Source organism: Macrobrachium nipponense, chromosome 43 (assembly GCF_015104395.2).
Source record: "Macrobrachium nipponense isolate FS-2020 chromosome 43, ASM1510439v2, whole genome shotgun sequence".
NCBI classification, from domain to species: Eukaryota; Metazoa; Arthropoda; class Malacostraca; order Decapoda; family Palaemonidae; genus Macrobrachium; species Macrobrachium nipponense.
The window spans coordinates 21,762,018-21,778,671 of record NC_061104.1 but is presented as its reverse complement, the minus strand read 5'-3'; the positions used below and the strand labels follow the sequence as shown (position 1 = coordinate 21,778,671).

General features: G+C 38.3%; 1 protein-coding gene across 1 annotated transcript; it reads left to right on the top strand.

Annotated features, from left to right (window-relative positions):
• The first annotated feature begins 4,343 nt into the window (after positions 1–4,343).
• Positions 4,344–11,348, top strand: LOC135213560 (uncharacterized). Its single transcript, XM_064247529.1, has 5 exons — positions 4,344–4,405; positions 7,760–7,851; positions 8,097–8,224; positions 9,627–9,709; positions 10,462–11,348. The coding sequence occupies exons 1-5, from the start codon at positions 4,394–4,396 to the stop codon at positions 10,822–10,824; spliced, it is 678 nt and encodes a 225-aa protein (XP_064103599.1). The 5' UTR covers positions 4,344–4,393; the 3' UTR covers positions 10,825–11,348.
• The last annotated feature ends 5,306 nt before the right edge of the window (positions 11,349–16,654 follow it).

Here is a 16,654-nt window from a genome sequence, read left to right as displayed (position 1 = left end):
GGAGGCAGGATGCAACCCGGAACCCCACACTATAAATACCACCCAGTCGAATTGGAGGACTGTGATAGACACACACACACACACAAAATAATAATAATACAAAAAACCAACAAGTCGAATAGGAAATTATAATAATAATATAATAATAATAATAATAATAATAATAATAATAATAATAATAATAATAATAAAAATAATAATAATACAAAAATAACCACCCAGTAGAATAGGATTACTATGATAAAATAATAAAATAATAATAATAATAATAATAATAATAATAATAATAATAATAATAATAATTCTGTTGTCTCTTTTCTTGAGTTGGTACCCGGCATCCATCTTCTGTAGTACTTTGTCATGGGAATCATGGCTACTACGAATAGTAGTGAGGACAGTGAGTCGTCTTGGAAGATCCCTCTCCTAATATTAACCTCTGCTAGTCTTATTCCAGAGCTTGTAAGTATGTATTCCAGTTGCGCATTGTATTTTTTGAGGAAGCTGATGGTGTTTTCATCTGCCCCATATATTTTCAGGCATTCTATTAGCCATGTATGTGGTATCATGTCGAAGGCTTTCTTATAGTCTATCCATGCCATGCTTAGGTTGGTTTTCCTTCTCTACTGTTCTTCATTACCATTTTGTCTATCAGGAGCTGGTATTTTGTGCCCCTACACTTCCTTCTGCAGCCTTTCTGTTGGTGGGGGATGGTGTTTGTCTCCTCTAGGTAGTTGTATAGCCTTTCACTGATGATACCTGTTAGTAACTTCCACATTATTGGTAGGCAGGTGATAGGTCTGTAGTTACTGGCTATATTTCCCTTACTCTTGTCTTTTTGTACTAAGGATGTTCTTCCTGTGGTCATCCATTTGGGTGCATGGTGATTTGAGATACAATGCTGGAGTTGTTCTGCTATTCTTTTGTGTAGGGCCTTGAAGTTTTTTTTTTGAGCCAGTATCCATGGACTTCATCGGGACCTGGGGCTTTCCAGTTGGGCATTTTTCTTTAGTTGGTGTCTAACTGTGTCTGTCGTGATCTCTGTGAATCTTTGTTTTTATTCTCCCTGTTTCTTCTTCCTTGACTTCCTGGAGCCAACAGAATCAACCATCTGATGTTCATGGACGACATCAAGCTGTATGGTAAGAGCATCAAGGAAATAGATACCCTAATCCAGACTGTAAGGATTGTATCTGGGGACATCAGGATGGAGTTTGGAATAGAAAAATGCGCCTTAGTCAACATACAAAAAGGCAAAGTAACGAGAACTGAAGGGATAAAGCTACCAGATGGGAGCAACATCAAACACATAGATGAGACAGGATACAATTACCTGGGAATAATGGAAGGAGGGGATATAAAACACCAAGAGATGAAGGACACGATCAGGAAAGAATATATGTAGAGACTCAAGGCGATACTCAAGTCAAAACTCAACGCCGGAAATATGATAAAAGCCATAAACACATGGGCAGTGCCAGTAGTAATCAGATACAGCGCAGGAAAAGTGGAATGGACGAAGGCAGAAGTCCGCAGCATAGATCAGAAAAACCAGGAAACATATGACAATACACAAAGCACTACACCCAAGAGCAAATACGGACAGACTATACATAACACGAAAGGAAGGAGGGAGAGGACTACTAAGTATAGAGGACTGCGTCAACATCGAGAACAGAGCACTGGGGCAATATCTGTATGTGGTATCATGTCGAAGGCTTTCTTATAGTCTATCCATGCCATGCTTAGGTTGGTTTTCCTTCTCCTACTGTTCTTCATTACCCTTTTTGTCTATCAGGAGCTGGTCTTTTGTGCCCCTACACTTCCTTCTGCAGCCTTTCTGTTGGTGGGGTGGATGGTGTTTGTCTCCTCTAGGTAGTTGTATAGCCTTTCACAGATGATACCTGTTAGTAACTTCCACATTATTGGTAGGCAGGTGATAGGCCTGTAGTTACTGGCTATATTTCCCTTACTCTTGTCTTTTTGTACAAAGGATGTTCTTCCTGTGGTCATCCATTTGGGTGCATGGTGATTTGAGATACAATGCTGGAGTTGTTCTGATATTCTTTTGTGTAGGGCCTTGAAGTTTTTGAGCCAGTATCCATGGACTTCATCGGGACCTGGGGCTTTCCAGTTTGGCATTTTCTTTAGTTTGGTGTCTAACTGTGTCTGTCGTGATCTCTGTGAATCTTTGTTTTATTCTCCCTGTTTCTTCTTCCTTGACTTACTGGAGCCAACAGAATCAACCATCTGATGTTCATGGACGACATCAAGCTGTATGGTAAGAGCATCAAGGAAATAGATACCCTAATCCAGACTGTAAGGATTTTATCTGGGGACATCAGGATGGATTTTGGAATAGAAAAATGCGCCTTAGTCAACATACAAAAAGGCAAAGTAACGAGAACTGAAGGGATAAGCTACCAGAAGGGAGCAACATCAAACACATGGATGAGAAAGGATACAAATACCTGGGAATAATGGAAGGAGGGGATATAAAACACCAAGAGATGAAGGACACGATCAGGAAAGAATATATGTAGAGACTCAAGGCGATACTCACGTCAAAACTCAACGCCGGAAATATGATAAAAGCCATAAACACATGGGCAGTGCCAGTAATCAGATACAGCACAGGAAAAGTGGAAATGGACGAAGGCAGAAGTCCGCAGCATAGATCAGAAAACCAGGAAACATATGACAATACACAAAGCACTACACCCAAGAGCAAATACGGACAGACTATACATAACACGAAAGGAAGGAGGGAGAGGACTACTAAGTATAGAGGACTGCGTCAACATCGAGAACAGAGCACTGGGGCAATATATGAAAACCAGTGAAGACGAGTGGCTAAAGAGTGCATGGGAAGAAGGACTAATAAAAGTAGACGAAGACCAGAAATATACAGAGACAGGAGAATGACAGACAGAACAGAGGACTGGCACAACAAACCAATGCACGGACAATACATGAGACAGACTAAAGAACTAGCCAGCGATGACACGTGGCAATGGCTACAGAGGGGAGAGCTAAAGAAGGAAACTGAAGGAATGATAACAGCGGCACAAGATCAGGCCCTAAGAACCAGATATGTTCAAAGAACGATAGATGGAAATAACATCTCTCCCATATGTAGGAAGTGCAATACGAAAAATGAAACCATAAACCACATAGCAAGCGAATGCCCGGCACTTGCACAGAACCAGTACAAAAAAAGGCATGATTCAGTGGCAAAAGCCCTCCACTGGAGCCTGTGCAAGAAACACCAGCTACCTTGCAGTAATAAGTGGTACGAGCACCAACCTGAAGGAGTGATAGAAAACGATCAGGCAAAGATCCTCTGGGACTATGGTATCAGAACGGATAGGGTGATACGTGCAAACAGACCAGACGTGACGTTGATTGACAAAGTCAAGAAGAAAGTATCACTCATTGATGTCGCAATACCATGGGACACCAGAGTTGAAGAGAAAGAGAGGGAAAAAATGGATAAGTATCAAGATCTGAAAATAAAAGAAATAAGAAGGATATGGGATATGCCAGTGGAAATCGTACCCATAATCATAGGAGCACTAGGCACGATCCCAAGATCCCTGAAAAGGAATCTAGAAAAACTAGATGCTGAAGTAGCTCCAGGACTCATTGCAAAGAAGAGTGTGATCCTAGAAACGGCACACATAGTAAGAAAAGTGATGGACTCCTAAGGAGGCAGGATGCAACCCGGAAGCCCACACTATGAATACCACCCAGTCGAATTGGAGGACTGTGATAGAGCAAAAAAAAAAATAATAATAATAATAATTAACAGTGAAGTGAATTAAGCTTAACCAATATCCAATAGCAAATGTTCTGCTAAACTTTAAATAAAAATAAAAATTGTAGAAAAAATGTTAAGTTCAAAATGATAAATTTAACATGAAATACATTTGTAAAAATAAATGAAATATGATTACTGGAGGAAATAAATACAATAAAATGAAAAGAAAATAAGTTGTAAACGTTTACTGAATAAGAATAGACGTATTATGATAATTTTGAGAAAATGATTTACGAATACTCGAAATGAAATCATTTTTAAGCCTGGATTTTCCTTCTTGAGTTCAGTGACCTCGAAACGTACCTCCAGTTCCTTCAGCAAACGGTAATAAATGAAAGAAAACGCCAAGGAAACAGGTAGAAACATCTGATAAAACAAACAAAAGGAAAACAGGCCTATAATCCTTCCTGCTTAGCGTATAGGTTTTTATAGAAAGTCTTCAGTTTTCACCTACATATTAAATTATCGTCCGGAACTCGACTATAAACATCGCCCTGCGAGTGGTCAACACCGCCGGTATAAAATGCTAGGTACCGCCGGTCTGGGGCCTTATCCCCGCCTTCCTTTCCCGCCATCATGAGGTTCCTGGTGAGTGTTCGCTAATTTTTGGTCCTTTTCCGCGGTAATATTTTAGAAATAGTTGTGCTTTGGTTTAAAATGGCTGCGTCTGTGTTGTGACCTTCGTTTTGAATTCCATTTTCGTTACTGGAAACAGATGATTTATGTTTTTTTTATCGTGATAAGTCTGTGAAAATGGTACTAGTGTTTTCTCCTTGGATGCTTGATAAACTCGCCTAGTGTACCTACTGAAGGTTTTTGAGATTGTTTTTAAAATTTTTGAGCTAAATATTTTCATTACTATTTAAGTTACGTCCAGCGGTGTCATTGCATGTGTATGAAGATAATTACCACGAATATTTCTGGGTTATTGGACTTTTTTCCTTCGATATTTACTTTTGTATTGAAAGAAACAGTGCCAGATTTCATTGTATGCTGATATCAGAGCTCGTACGCCCATGGTAATATACTTGTATGAAACTCATTAAAAATGATTATAAGGCGATCAGGTTAAAACCCCAGTTATAAATATCTTCCTACATTGTTTTGTCTTCTCACTGTAATACTAGTGTAATTAAGCTGTAATCATTGTATTAGTAGGTTGGTCTGTATCAGGATAACAGCACAGACATTCCGGGCTGTTACCTACAGGCACGTGGTAGACTGAAAACAGATTTAATGAGAGAGAGAGAGAGAGAGAGAGAGAGAGAGAGAGAGAGAGAGAGAGGGGGGGGGGGATATTAGTTGTGTTTACTATAAATATCCTGGAATCCATCAGTATTAACAACTTATTCCTCTCTCTCTCTCTCTCTCTCTCTCTCTCTCTCTCTCTCTCTCTCTCTCTCTCTCTCTCTCTCTCTCTCTCTCCACCACCCCTCCCCTCTCCCTTTCTCTATTACACAAGCACTCCTTCCTTCATTTTATTCCAAACTAAAAATTGTCATCTCGTATAAAGCCTAATTACACTCCAGCCATTTCTCTCTCTCTCTCTCTCTCTCTCCGTGAAGTTTGCACTGTCTCCAAGCGGCGGCAGTCAGCCTTTGAATACTCTGGTATTTACCGTTGAGACTCACCGTTATAGAGTCAACCCTTCAAAGGTCATGTCCTGGAGAGGTTAGTGACTCGTGCCCACCGGGGCGTGATGCCCCAGTACGACCTTACAGCTTCCATTTATTGAAATATGGTTGATATTTTTATTGTTGGGATTTTTATAATCTTAACGAATGCTTTCGAGCAAGGGCCCGTGCTGGCATACAGCCATCTTAATCTAACAACTGTAGAGATGGCAACACTAGATTCATTTCGCTATATGCAAATGAACCTTCAGAATTGACGATACATTGTGTACGTGACTGGTGTATTCATACATATTTCCTCTCACCATGCTCCTTTTCTCAGACACCTTTTAGTTCTCAGCCATTATGATTTCCACCCACTACAGTCGCCTCACTAACAGGTGCACTAGTTTACCGCTTAGGTCAACAGAGGGACAACTGAACTGAACGAAACGGTTACTGTATAGGCCTACAGAATTCTCCCTCTAGAGAATCGTATCTTATGGGTCTACAGAATCCTTCATCAAGAGGGTACCTTAATCTTCATTTAGTTTTTAGCCGAGTTACTCGACTTGAACAAAGAGGAAAGAGAGAGAGAGAGAGAGAGAGAGAGAGAGAGAGAGAGAGAGAGAGCATAAATTTAGCCCACTGATGCCGCCAGAGGTCACCTTTGCAGACTCGTCAGTCCACTTTCTGAAGATCCCGTATAGGGAGGGGTGAGGAGTGGTGGTGGTTTCCTGAAAGGGTCCTGGCTGAATAGCGTGGTATGGCAACTGCATACTTCGCCATGGTGTGGTTTTAAGTTGTTACAGGACTGTTGTGGACTTCTGGGATCTGACCAGCCGACAGAGACGTAGGCCTAGATACTTTTTCTGTCTTGATTAATGATTAGTTTGTTAATATCAGTTCCATGTCAAGATGTGACGGCTTTGTTAATAAACTCTCGTCTCTTGTTGCCGAGGCTCTCTTTCTTCGATTGTGTTTTGTTTATTACTTGCATTTTATCGTCTCCGATCCCATACAGTCATTTTACTTCTCTCTCTCTCTCTCTCTCTCTCTCTCTCTCTCTCTCATGAACATCCTTAAATATGAAATAAATAACATATTTGATAGTAAATGTTTCAAAAACATTCGTCCTTTAACTTTTAGAGGACATGTTTGATGAAGGTTTTAATTCCATTCGGATCTTTCCTTATTTACACTCGATTAGAATAGGAATGGAAAGATCATCCCTAGATAGCAATTTTTACTTCTCTCTCTCTCTCTCTCTCTCTCTCTCTCTCTCTCTCTCTCTCTCTCTCTCTCTCTTTTTATATGAACATTCTTTTTACATGAAATAAATGACATATTTGATAGTAAATGTTTCAAAAACATTCGTCATTTAACTTTCGGAGGGAAAGTTTGAATAAAGGTTTTAATTCTATTCGGATTTTTTCCTTATTTACACTCGATTAGAATAAGAATGGAAAGTTCTTCCCTAGATAGTAAACCCAAAAGTTTTCTGGGGTCGTTAACTAGGGCTAATATTTCTTGGGGGTCATTATCTTTGTGATATTTAGTCTTTTGTTTATGTTTTTACGGTCCCCCCCAATGGGCTTGTCCTAAACACGCCGCAAAGTGTAACAACTTACTCAACCTGGCAACTGGCTCTAGTCTATGATATCTATTTTGACTCCCCCACCCCCTATTAATTACCTATGGCATACTGTGTGAAGTTCTAAGCAAGGATTTCGAACCAAGGAAGGGGTAGGGGGGGGGGGAGGATGGGTGGGGGTGGACTAGCTAGAGGAGGGTGTGTCTAAAAACCGGCTTGGTAGAATTGCTGATCTTAACGTGAAGCTAACAAAGCCAAGCAGGAAAGAAAGAGCATCATACAGATTATTATTATCATTAATATGTTATTATTAGTATTATCATTATTCTAAAAATAGTGAAGAGACGTGAAGTAAAATAGCTTTTAATAACTACTTGATTATGTGTTATACATAAATCATTGCAGTCTCGCAGAGATCTTGACATTTAAAATTTAATGGAAATTTCTTTTACATTCACGAGTGGCATAACTGGAATAGAGAATCCGTATTGAGACACGAATTCAACTATAGCAGAAAATCATTCAGAAACCTAACTACAATTAATAAAGCAAAACATGAATAACGAATTCTGATATCAAAATTGAGGAATTCACCTTGATGAAAACAAGCTCCACAAACAGCCAATCAGATATTTCTCCTTTACAGGTTAAATAAAATATATAAGATTAAAAAAATTAATTAAACCTTCTTAAAAAGTGTAAAAAGTCACTCAACATTATCGGTCTAATTTTCAGGTGACATCGTGCTTGTTTGGTCTAGCACTGGCCGGCCCATTCCCTGGGTTCCGCTACGCGTACACGATACCTCAAGCCAATCAACAAGTATGGTAAGTAAACAAGATTGCAAGTTCGATATTGGAAGATGTGACTGGCATATAGAAGCAGTTCTTCGAATGATAGGCCTAGTGAAATTTGTTGCGACAATGTTGTGCATTAGGCCTATTGATGTTGGTTCGTAACTTGGAATGTTCATAGTCTATATTTGCTGCGTTTGAGTAATAATAATAATAATAATAATAATAATAATAATAATAATAATAATAATCCGAATTTTTCTTCTACCTTTCCGCAGGTCGCAATTCAACGAACGCTCTGGCACCAACTATGCCTATGGTTACGAGTTCCCGGGACGAGTTCACCATGAGTCAAGAGACGTGGGTGGCAATGTCAGGGGAGTTGTTGGTTTTGTGGATGCCAACGGTGAGACTCGGAATACACGCTTAACTACACTGGGATATCTCGGAATAAATTCCCGCTGTCATATCACAGAATACACAATATCTCACGGACGGATTTCAGAAAACACTCCTGCTATCAGATCTCAAAATACACTTTTCCACTCACAGATCTTGGAAAACGCTAGAGCTGTCACGTCTCCAAATGCACACTACTTCACTTCAGATCTCAAAATGCAACATTCCACTGGCAATCTCATAATACCCTCCTGCCGTCAGATGATCTGAAAATACAAAATTCTACTGGCAGGTCTTAGGATACATACTTCAACTTTCAGGTCTCATATGAACACTGCCACATCTTGGTATAAACACTTCAAGATCCGCAGTGTCAGATCTTAAGAAAACACTACCACTCAAATTTCGGTCTACGATCTTCAGATCTTCAAATTACAAACTTCATTTGTTAAATGATAAAATTCACAATTCAACTTTTACATTACAAAATACAAACTTCCGCTATTAGATCTTGATAAAATATAAGTTTTTACTGGCTAAATACCAAAATACTTACTTCATCCGATTAACCACAAAACACATACTCAGTCACATCCAAAGTTTACACTTCCAAAACAAACCTGAAAATACACACGCCCGTTGTCAGCTTTCGAAACACACTCTTTCATTGTCAAAATCAAAATGATCACATCTACATACCAAAAATATACACTCAGACTCTTTATTGTCGAAAAACACAATACCAAGTTCATTGTCGAAAAACCCAATACCAAGATTATTGTCGATAAACACAATATCAACGTTAATTTCAAAGTATACACCTCAAAATGTACACTATAATCAACAGTCAATATATACATTTACCCTCAGATTATAACCACATAATGTACGAATTCCAAAGAATTAATTTTTATATATTTTTTTTATATTTTATGAAAGTGCTGACTTCAAGAATCTTATTGGTGTGGTGTGTCCACTAGCCTAATTTCTCTAGCCACCTTGGGTCCAAATCCTGCCCGGGAAGGGAAATAACTTTTGGACTTGAAGGACACCAGTGTTAAAAAAAGATATTAGGAAATAGACAGGTCTTAACAGATCACCGTGGAAAAAAAAAATCCTTGACAAGAAGAGTTTATTCTTCTTCCAAGTTAAAATTCAAGAATAAGTCGTTTTGCCAATTGTGTTTGTGAATTTTACTATATAGTTTAGTAAAAAAAAAAAAAAAGAAAGAAAAAAAAACCTTGACAAGAAGAGTTTATTCTCCTTCCAAGTTAAAATTCAAGAATAAGTCGTTTTGCCAATTGTGTTTGTGAATTTCACTGCCAAGGACTTTCCAGATTTCGAGGAATATGTTTCGTGTTCCGTTTTGATTCCTGTTATCCTGTTATTTATTAATTCTCGTCTTCCAGGATCACCAAATGTCTGGAAATACAGCAGCGACCCGAATAATGGATTCAGAGTTGATACTGAAGTAGGCGAGAGCAGTCCAGAGGTATGAGTTGATAAAAATTTGATACAATTGAATTAAATTATATAATATATATATATATATATATATATATAGCTACAATGTCCTTTAATATCTAATTCACTCTACCTCAGAATTAATATATTTTCATATATGCTTAACCGAAGGGGAATTTTTTCTCGATAATAGATTTGCCGGGACCAGGGCGCGAACCTATTCATATATGCTTAACCGAAGGGGAATTTTTTCTCGATAATAGATTTGCCTGGACCAGGGCAAATCTATTATCAAGAAAAAATTCCCCTTCGGTTAAGCATATATGAATAGGTTCGCGCCCTGGTCCCGGCAAATCTATTATCGAGAAAAAATTCCCCTTCGGTTAAGCATATATGAAAATATATTAATTCTGAGGTAGAGTGAATTAGATATTAAAGGACATTGTAGCTCGATATATGTATATGAATCACGGAAATGTGATATGACTTATATATATACATATATATATATATATATATATATATATATATATATATATATATATATATATATATAGGCAAAGGCAAATACCACGAAGGAAAGTGAAACAACGGAGTGGTGCAAGGCCTTTCGACTTATTGTCCTTTACTTAGCAGTATAAGTCGAAAGGTCTAGCCCCACTCTTTTGGTTCATTCTCCTGCTTGGCAATTGCTTTTATTTATATACTCATCACGTTCCATATCTTAGTGATTCAGTTATACACGAACAAATCTATATAAAGATACTTTTTCAACTTCAGGTACGTTCACGAGACCAAACGCCAGAGGAAGACTCTACGGCCATCTTTTACACGGCCAAAGACGGTTCAGGGAGAGAGCAGTTCTCCGTCAACCCTCTGCTGAAGAGCGCAGTCCTCTCCCAGCACATCTACGCCGCTGGGAGCTCCCCATTCTCCAAAACGCCCCAATTCTTCGTCGACCACGAGCAGGTGGAGGAAGCAGGGAGCGTGTCTGCTTTAGCAGAGCGGTTCGGCGCCGTTCCCGTAGCGGCGGTGCATGACGTTCAGAGCAGACCTTCTCAGGCTAGTCTGGCGTCCGAGTCCTTTTCTCCCCTTCTGAATTTCAACGAGGGTTTGTATACGCTCGAAGTCCCCGTCCAGTAATGTGTGGCTTTTTCTGTTATATGTATTTTCATCGTAGGTCATCTGACAGGACCAGCTTCTTACTCTTAACTGCTTTCTCTGGTAATGGAGGAGGACATCATATTCACAGCAGAATCTCGTGAAATTTAGGAAGAAGAGCGATGATTCTCTTGACTCTTCTTCTTAGTTGGCTTTGCGGGATTTCAGGTGCTTTCTCACGAGCGACTATGTTTTCTGGTATCTTTTAACGCCTTGCTGCAATGAAATCCCAAGACTTTCTTTTTGGTAACTAAAACTTGCATAAAATCTGCAAGGAGTTAACAGATGCCCTCTTAAGCTATCACATCCCTCACTCCCTAAAATATGAAAAAGGAGCTCGTGTGACATCGACATAGAAGTACTACTTGGTTAATTTTAAATCAGAAGACAGTTGGGTACCATGCGTCTATAATTATCTCAGGTTTCCTTTGGTTTGGTGCCTGGAGCGCCACTGAACTTGTGTATTCAAAGAAGGAAAAGTTAGAATATATATATATCTATATATCTTTAATATATATATATATATATATATATATATATATATATATATATAAAGAAATAAGTCGTCTTATAGCAATAATCTCAAGAATATTCAGAAGTTGTCATTCTGAAGAAAATTGTGCAAAGATATTTTTCTAGTTCAGTTCCCCTTGATGAACTGACATGGTCAGATTATGACCAAAATACACATTGCTCTCTTTGTCCATTGTTAGGCAAGTTATTTGGTAAATTATTTTTATTTATTTCATCAGCTAACTGCAAATCGTCCTGATATTTGTATGGAGGACCTATGAGACTATGTATTGTTTTTACTGGTGCTGTCTTGAGCCTGTGCCTCTTAACTGTAAAGGATGACTATACTCCGTTTTTTTCCATCTGTCCATCCGCTTGTGGTGTTTGCGCATGGTAACACTGCGCCCCGGGCTTTAAATAATATCCTATTTCGAATATTAACGGTGTAATTCGCATTCAGTAAATTATTAAAACACTTTCCAGTTGCAAATGTACACCCAGATATCCTTTTATTTACCTAAAACTTACACATAGTGTAACTATTTAAAGCCCGGGACGCAGTGTTACCATACGCAAACACCAGAGGCGGGTGGACAGATGGAAAAAAAACCGAGTATAGATGCTTGTATGACATAAGTCTTACATATCAATCGCTTCTTTTTTGAAGCTTGTTCTCTTTGCTTTGGCATTTTATATTCAGTATTTCTGCTTATATATTCGACATTATATATCTTATTTATGAGAGTTGTCATTTGGGTATGTGTAAGTAATTCTATATAGATTTTCTGTTGTTTTTGTATGTTAAAGCCATAAACCAATAAAGAAATTTATTATTTATATAACATTCTATTACTGCCTATTTCTTATTTCCCTTCGGAGGAGACAATGCTTTAACCTTTGTGTGTTTGTTTGTTTGTGTGCGCGCGTGTGTGTGTGTGCGCATGCTTTAACTAAATTTCTCGAGAATAAACTGACAAGCTTTGCTTTGTCGTCATGTAAATCATCTCCCCAGTTATGACTTTTCGACATGGAAACAATTTTGCCCATTATAATAGTTTATCACATTTAAAACACCTTTTCGCTTATTTTAAATGTGTGGTATATTTTCACAATCACAATCCATCTCCGGATTAGTGATTAAAGAAATTCGAAGTTGGAACAAGATTAAGGTGAGAATTATGCCAGTACGGGCTCTTGGCCAAAAGTGGGACGTCTCGCTTGGTAAGCTAGAAAGCTACCAATGGCATCATTAAGACCTTGTAATATAATTATCATACGTATTCATTTTAGCTTCCATTACCAATAACTCGTTTATACAAGCATATTTTCAACAGCAAAGAGAAAATAAGCAAGCAGGAGGGAAATACAGTAAACTAAAGATGAAATAAACAAATGTAAACAGAGGCATATAATGAAAAATGGGAGTAAAACCGCTGCTAGTTACTTTCAAGACACAAATGAATTTTCCTTAATATCAAGTACAGACCTAATAAACTATAACATAATAAACAGGAAGAGAGAGAGGAATAAAAAAAAAAAGTAAAAACATTCAAGTAAGAAATATAGTTTTGAATTAATTTTACAACAACTATTTCCGAGCTTTTTGATATTGCTTTTTGTTAAGTTTCGTGAGGTATATGCAGACAGTGAGTTTTATTCATTACTACTTCTTAATTGGCAGTCAATTCTCCTGTGATTTTCTTTCGCTAGAAATAGATACCTGAAGTCAGTTGTTTCTGTCTTTCCGGGTACCAAATTTAACAGAGCTCTACAATAAAATAACTCTCATCACTTAGGAATTGCTGGCAAGATTCAATGCTCAGAAAACTTTGAGATAAACGAGGACAAATCTATAGCAGAGGCTACCCAGTGAAAATACAAATAGCGTAATTACCCATGAATAAATATATAGAAAATGGACTAAGTTTGCCATTAATAGAAAACGTTTGCTGATTATTATATGGTAAACTATACTAAATTTGATACCTAGCCCTTGTTTAACAACGATGTTGAAAGATTTATGTTTGTATTCTTAATAGAAGTCTAGCAGTTTGAAAATCCCCTGCTTCTTGTTTATGTTAAATTTTACTAACTAACCCTCCCTATAGCTACCTATCTTGATTATTTCTACTTCTTAACATTCTATTGCTTTCGTATTCTTAATCATTTCTGGGTATTTCGAATCAAACAAGATACGTACGATCTCAGTTAATCATAATACAATTAAGCTCTTTGATTTACATTATTATTATTATTATTATTATTATTATTATTATTATTATTATTTTTTTTTTTTTTTATTTTTTTTTTTTTTTTTGCTCTATCACAGTCCTCCAATTCGACTGGGTGGTATTTATAGTGTGGGGTTCCGGGTTGCATCCTGCCTCCTTAGGAGTCCATCACTTTTCTTACTATGTGTGCCGTTTCTAGGATCACACTCTTCTGCATGAGTCCTGGAGCTACTTCAGCCTCTAGTTTTTCTAGATTCCTTTTCAGGGATCTTGGGATCGTGCCTAGTGCTCCTATGATTATGGGTACGATTTCCACTGGCATATCCCATATCCTTCTTATTTCTATTTTCAGATCTTGATACTTATCCATTTTTTCCCTCTCTTTCTCTTCAACTCTGGTGTCCCATGGTATTGCGACATCAATGAGTGATACTTTCTTCTTGACTTTGTCAATCAACGTCACGTCTGGTCTGTTTGCACGTATCACCCTATCCGTTCTGATACCATAGTCCCAGAGGATCTTTGCCTGATCGTTTTCTATCACTCCTTCAGGATGGTGCTCGTACCACTTATTACTGCAATGTAGCTGATGTTTCTTGCACAGGCTCCAGTGGAGGGCTTTTGCCACTGAATCATGCCTCTTTTTGTACTGGTTCTGTGCAAGTGCCGGGCATTCACTTGCTATGTGGTTTATGGTTTCATTTTTCGTATTGCACTTCCTACATATGGGAGAGATGTTATTTCCGTCTATAGTACTTTGAACATATCTGGTTCTTAGGGCCTGATCTTGTGCTGCTGTTATCATTCCTTCAGTTTCCTTCTTTAGCTCTCCCCTCTGTAGCCATTGCCAATTGTCATCGCTGGCTAGTTCTTTAGTCTGTCTCATGTATTGTCCGTGCATTGGTTTGTTGTGCCAGTCCTCTGTTCTTTCTGTCTTTCTCCTGTCTCTGTATATTTCTGGGTCTTCGTCTACTTTTATTAGTCCTTCTTCCCATGCACTCTTTAGCCACTCGTCTTCGCTGGTTTTCAGATATTGCCCCAGTGCTCTGTTTTCGATGTTGACGCAGTCCTCTATACTTAGTAGTCCTCTCCCTCCTTCCTTTCGTGTTATGTATAGTCTGTCCGTATTTGCTCTTGGGTGTAGTGCTTTGTGTATTGTCATTTGTTTCCTGGTTTTCTGATCTATGCTGCGGAGTTCTGCCTTCGTCCATTCCACTATTCCTGCGCTGTATCTGATTACTGGCACTGCCCATGTGTTTATGGCTTTTATCATATTTCCGGCGTTGAGTTTTGACTTGAGTATCGCCTTGAGTCTCTGCATATATTCTTTCCTGATCGTGTCCTTCATCTCTTGGTGTTTTATATCTCCTCCTTCCATTATTCCCAGGTATTTGAATCCTGTCTCATCTATGTGTTTGATGTTGCTCCCATCTGGTAGCTTTATCCCTTCAGTTCTCGTTACTTTGCCTTTTTGTATGTTGACTAAGGCGCATTTTTCTATTCCAAACTCCATCCTGATGTCCCCAGATACAATCCTTACAGTCTGGATTAAGGTATCTATTTCCTTGATGCTCTTACCATACAGCTTGATGTCGTCCATGAACATCAGATGGTTGATTATTATTATTATTATTATTATTATTATTATTATTATTATTATTATTATTATTATTATTATTTTATTATTATTATTATTATTATATAATTCAGAAGATGAAACCTATTCGTATAACCTTCCAAAGAATAGGGTGTTCACAAGGAAGAAGTAAGAGGAAGTAAAGGGAAACACAGAAGGTAGAGATACCACCAATCAAAAAAGATTAATGAATCGGCGAATAGATAAAAATATATAAAAATGCAAGAAGCCTAGTATATTAGCCAGTAATGCATTGCGTTTTCGCTTGAACTTTCGAAGATTCAATTGCACGATATCCTCTGGGAGGCTGTTCCACGGTCCAACGGTGTGAGGAATAAAGGTCCTCTCTGGAACTGAGAAGTTGGACAGAGAGGCACATTTACTGCATATTGGTGTTTCTGCTGTTCAGCGAATCTGGCTGCTCTCGGCAGATAAAGGGGATCAGGTATCAGTTGTGAACGGGAAAGATCTTCGTTGAAATACACCTTATGAAAAAGTAATAAACAAGAAACCATCCGTCGATGGTCCAAGTCATAATTGCTACTGTTATGAAACAGAAACATTCCACCACGAACAACTCTGTCCAAAAGAGGTAAATCACTGGTAGAAGCAGAAATCTATACGGGAGAACAGTTTTCCGGTAAATGAAGTACAAGTGACCTAAGACAGGTTGCACTGATTTTATCACTGTTATAAATACATGAGGCCTTCCGAACAATACATAACTTTCGTGCAGCATTTGCTGAAACTTTCATTAGATGTTTCTCAAAAGTTAGACGCGAGTCAAAAGTTACACCAATAGTTCAAGCTTCAGATTCATTCAGGAAAGTTCTATCTACCTGAAGGGGAGGATGGGGTGGAAAATCTGTACGAGGTCTGTTAATCAATAGTGTTTTCGTTTTGCTGGAGTTCAGCCTCATACCCCACCGACTACACCACTCCCTGATCCGGTCCGTGTCCCCGAATGAGGCTGAGGGCAGCTTCATTTCTCATGAGTGGAGACAATGACACACCCACAAGTGTTGCATCATTCGCATGCTGAACAACCTTTCTTTTCAGGTCAACAACCACATCACTTGTATACACTAAATATAACAGTGGACCAAGAACACTGCCCTGTGGAACTCCAGACATAACAATGTCTTAGTCCACAGCAACTCGCTGCTGCCTAGCTATAAGGGAATCTTGTAGTAATCCTAAAACATACCCACCCACTCTAAGATTCTGAAGTTTATAAATAAGTGCCTTGTTATTGACTAAATCGAAAGCAGGACTAAAATCTTTTGAATTACTCTGCACTCAAAATCTTTAGCAAGATTTCTTTGCAAATGGCATGTCAAGTCTAAAAGAGCATTCCAAGTGACTAACTGTTTCCTATATGCATATTGAATATCAGCTAACATCTCAGCACAATCCAAGAAATGGTGGGCTT

Coding starts and splice junctions, on each gene's coding strand:
- LOC135213560 (XM_064247529.1), top strand. Junction 7,852..8,096: donor CAAGCCAATCAACAAGTATG/GTAAGTAAACAA, acceptor ACCTTTCCGCAG/GTCGCAATTCAACGAACGCT. Junction 8,225..9,626: donor TGGTTTTGTGGATGCCAACG/GTGAGACTCGGA, acceptor CTCGTCTTCCAG/GATCACCAAATGTCTGGAAA.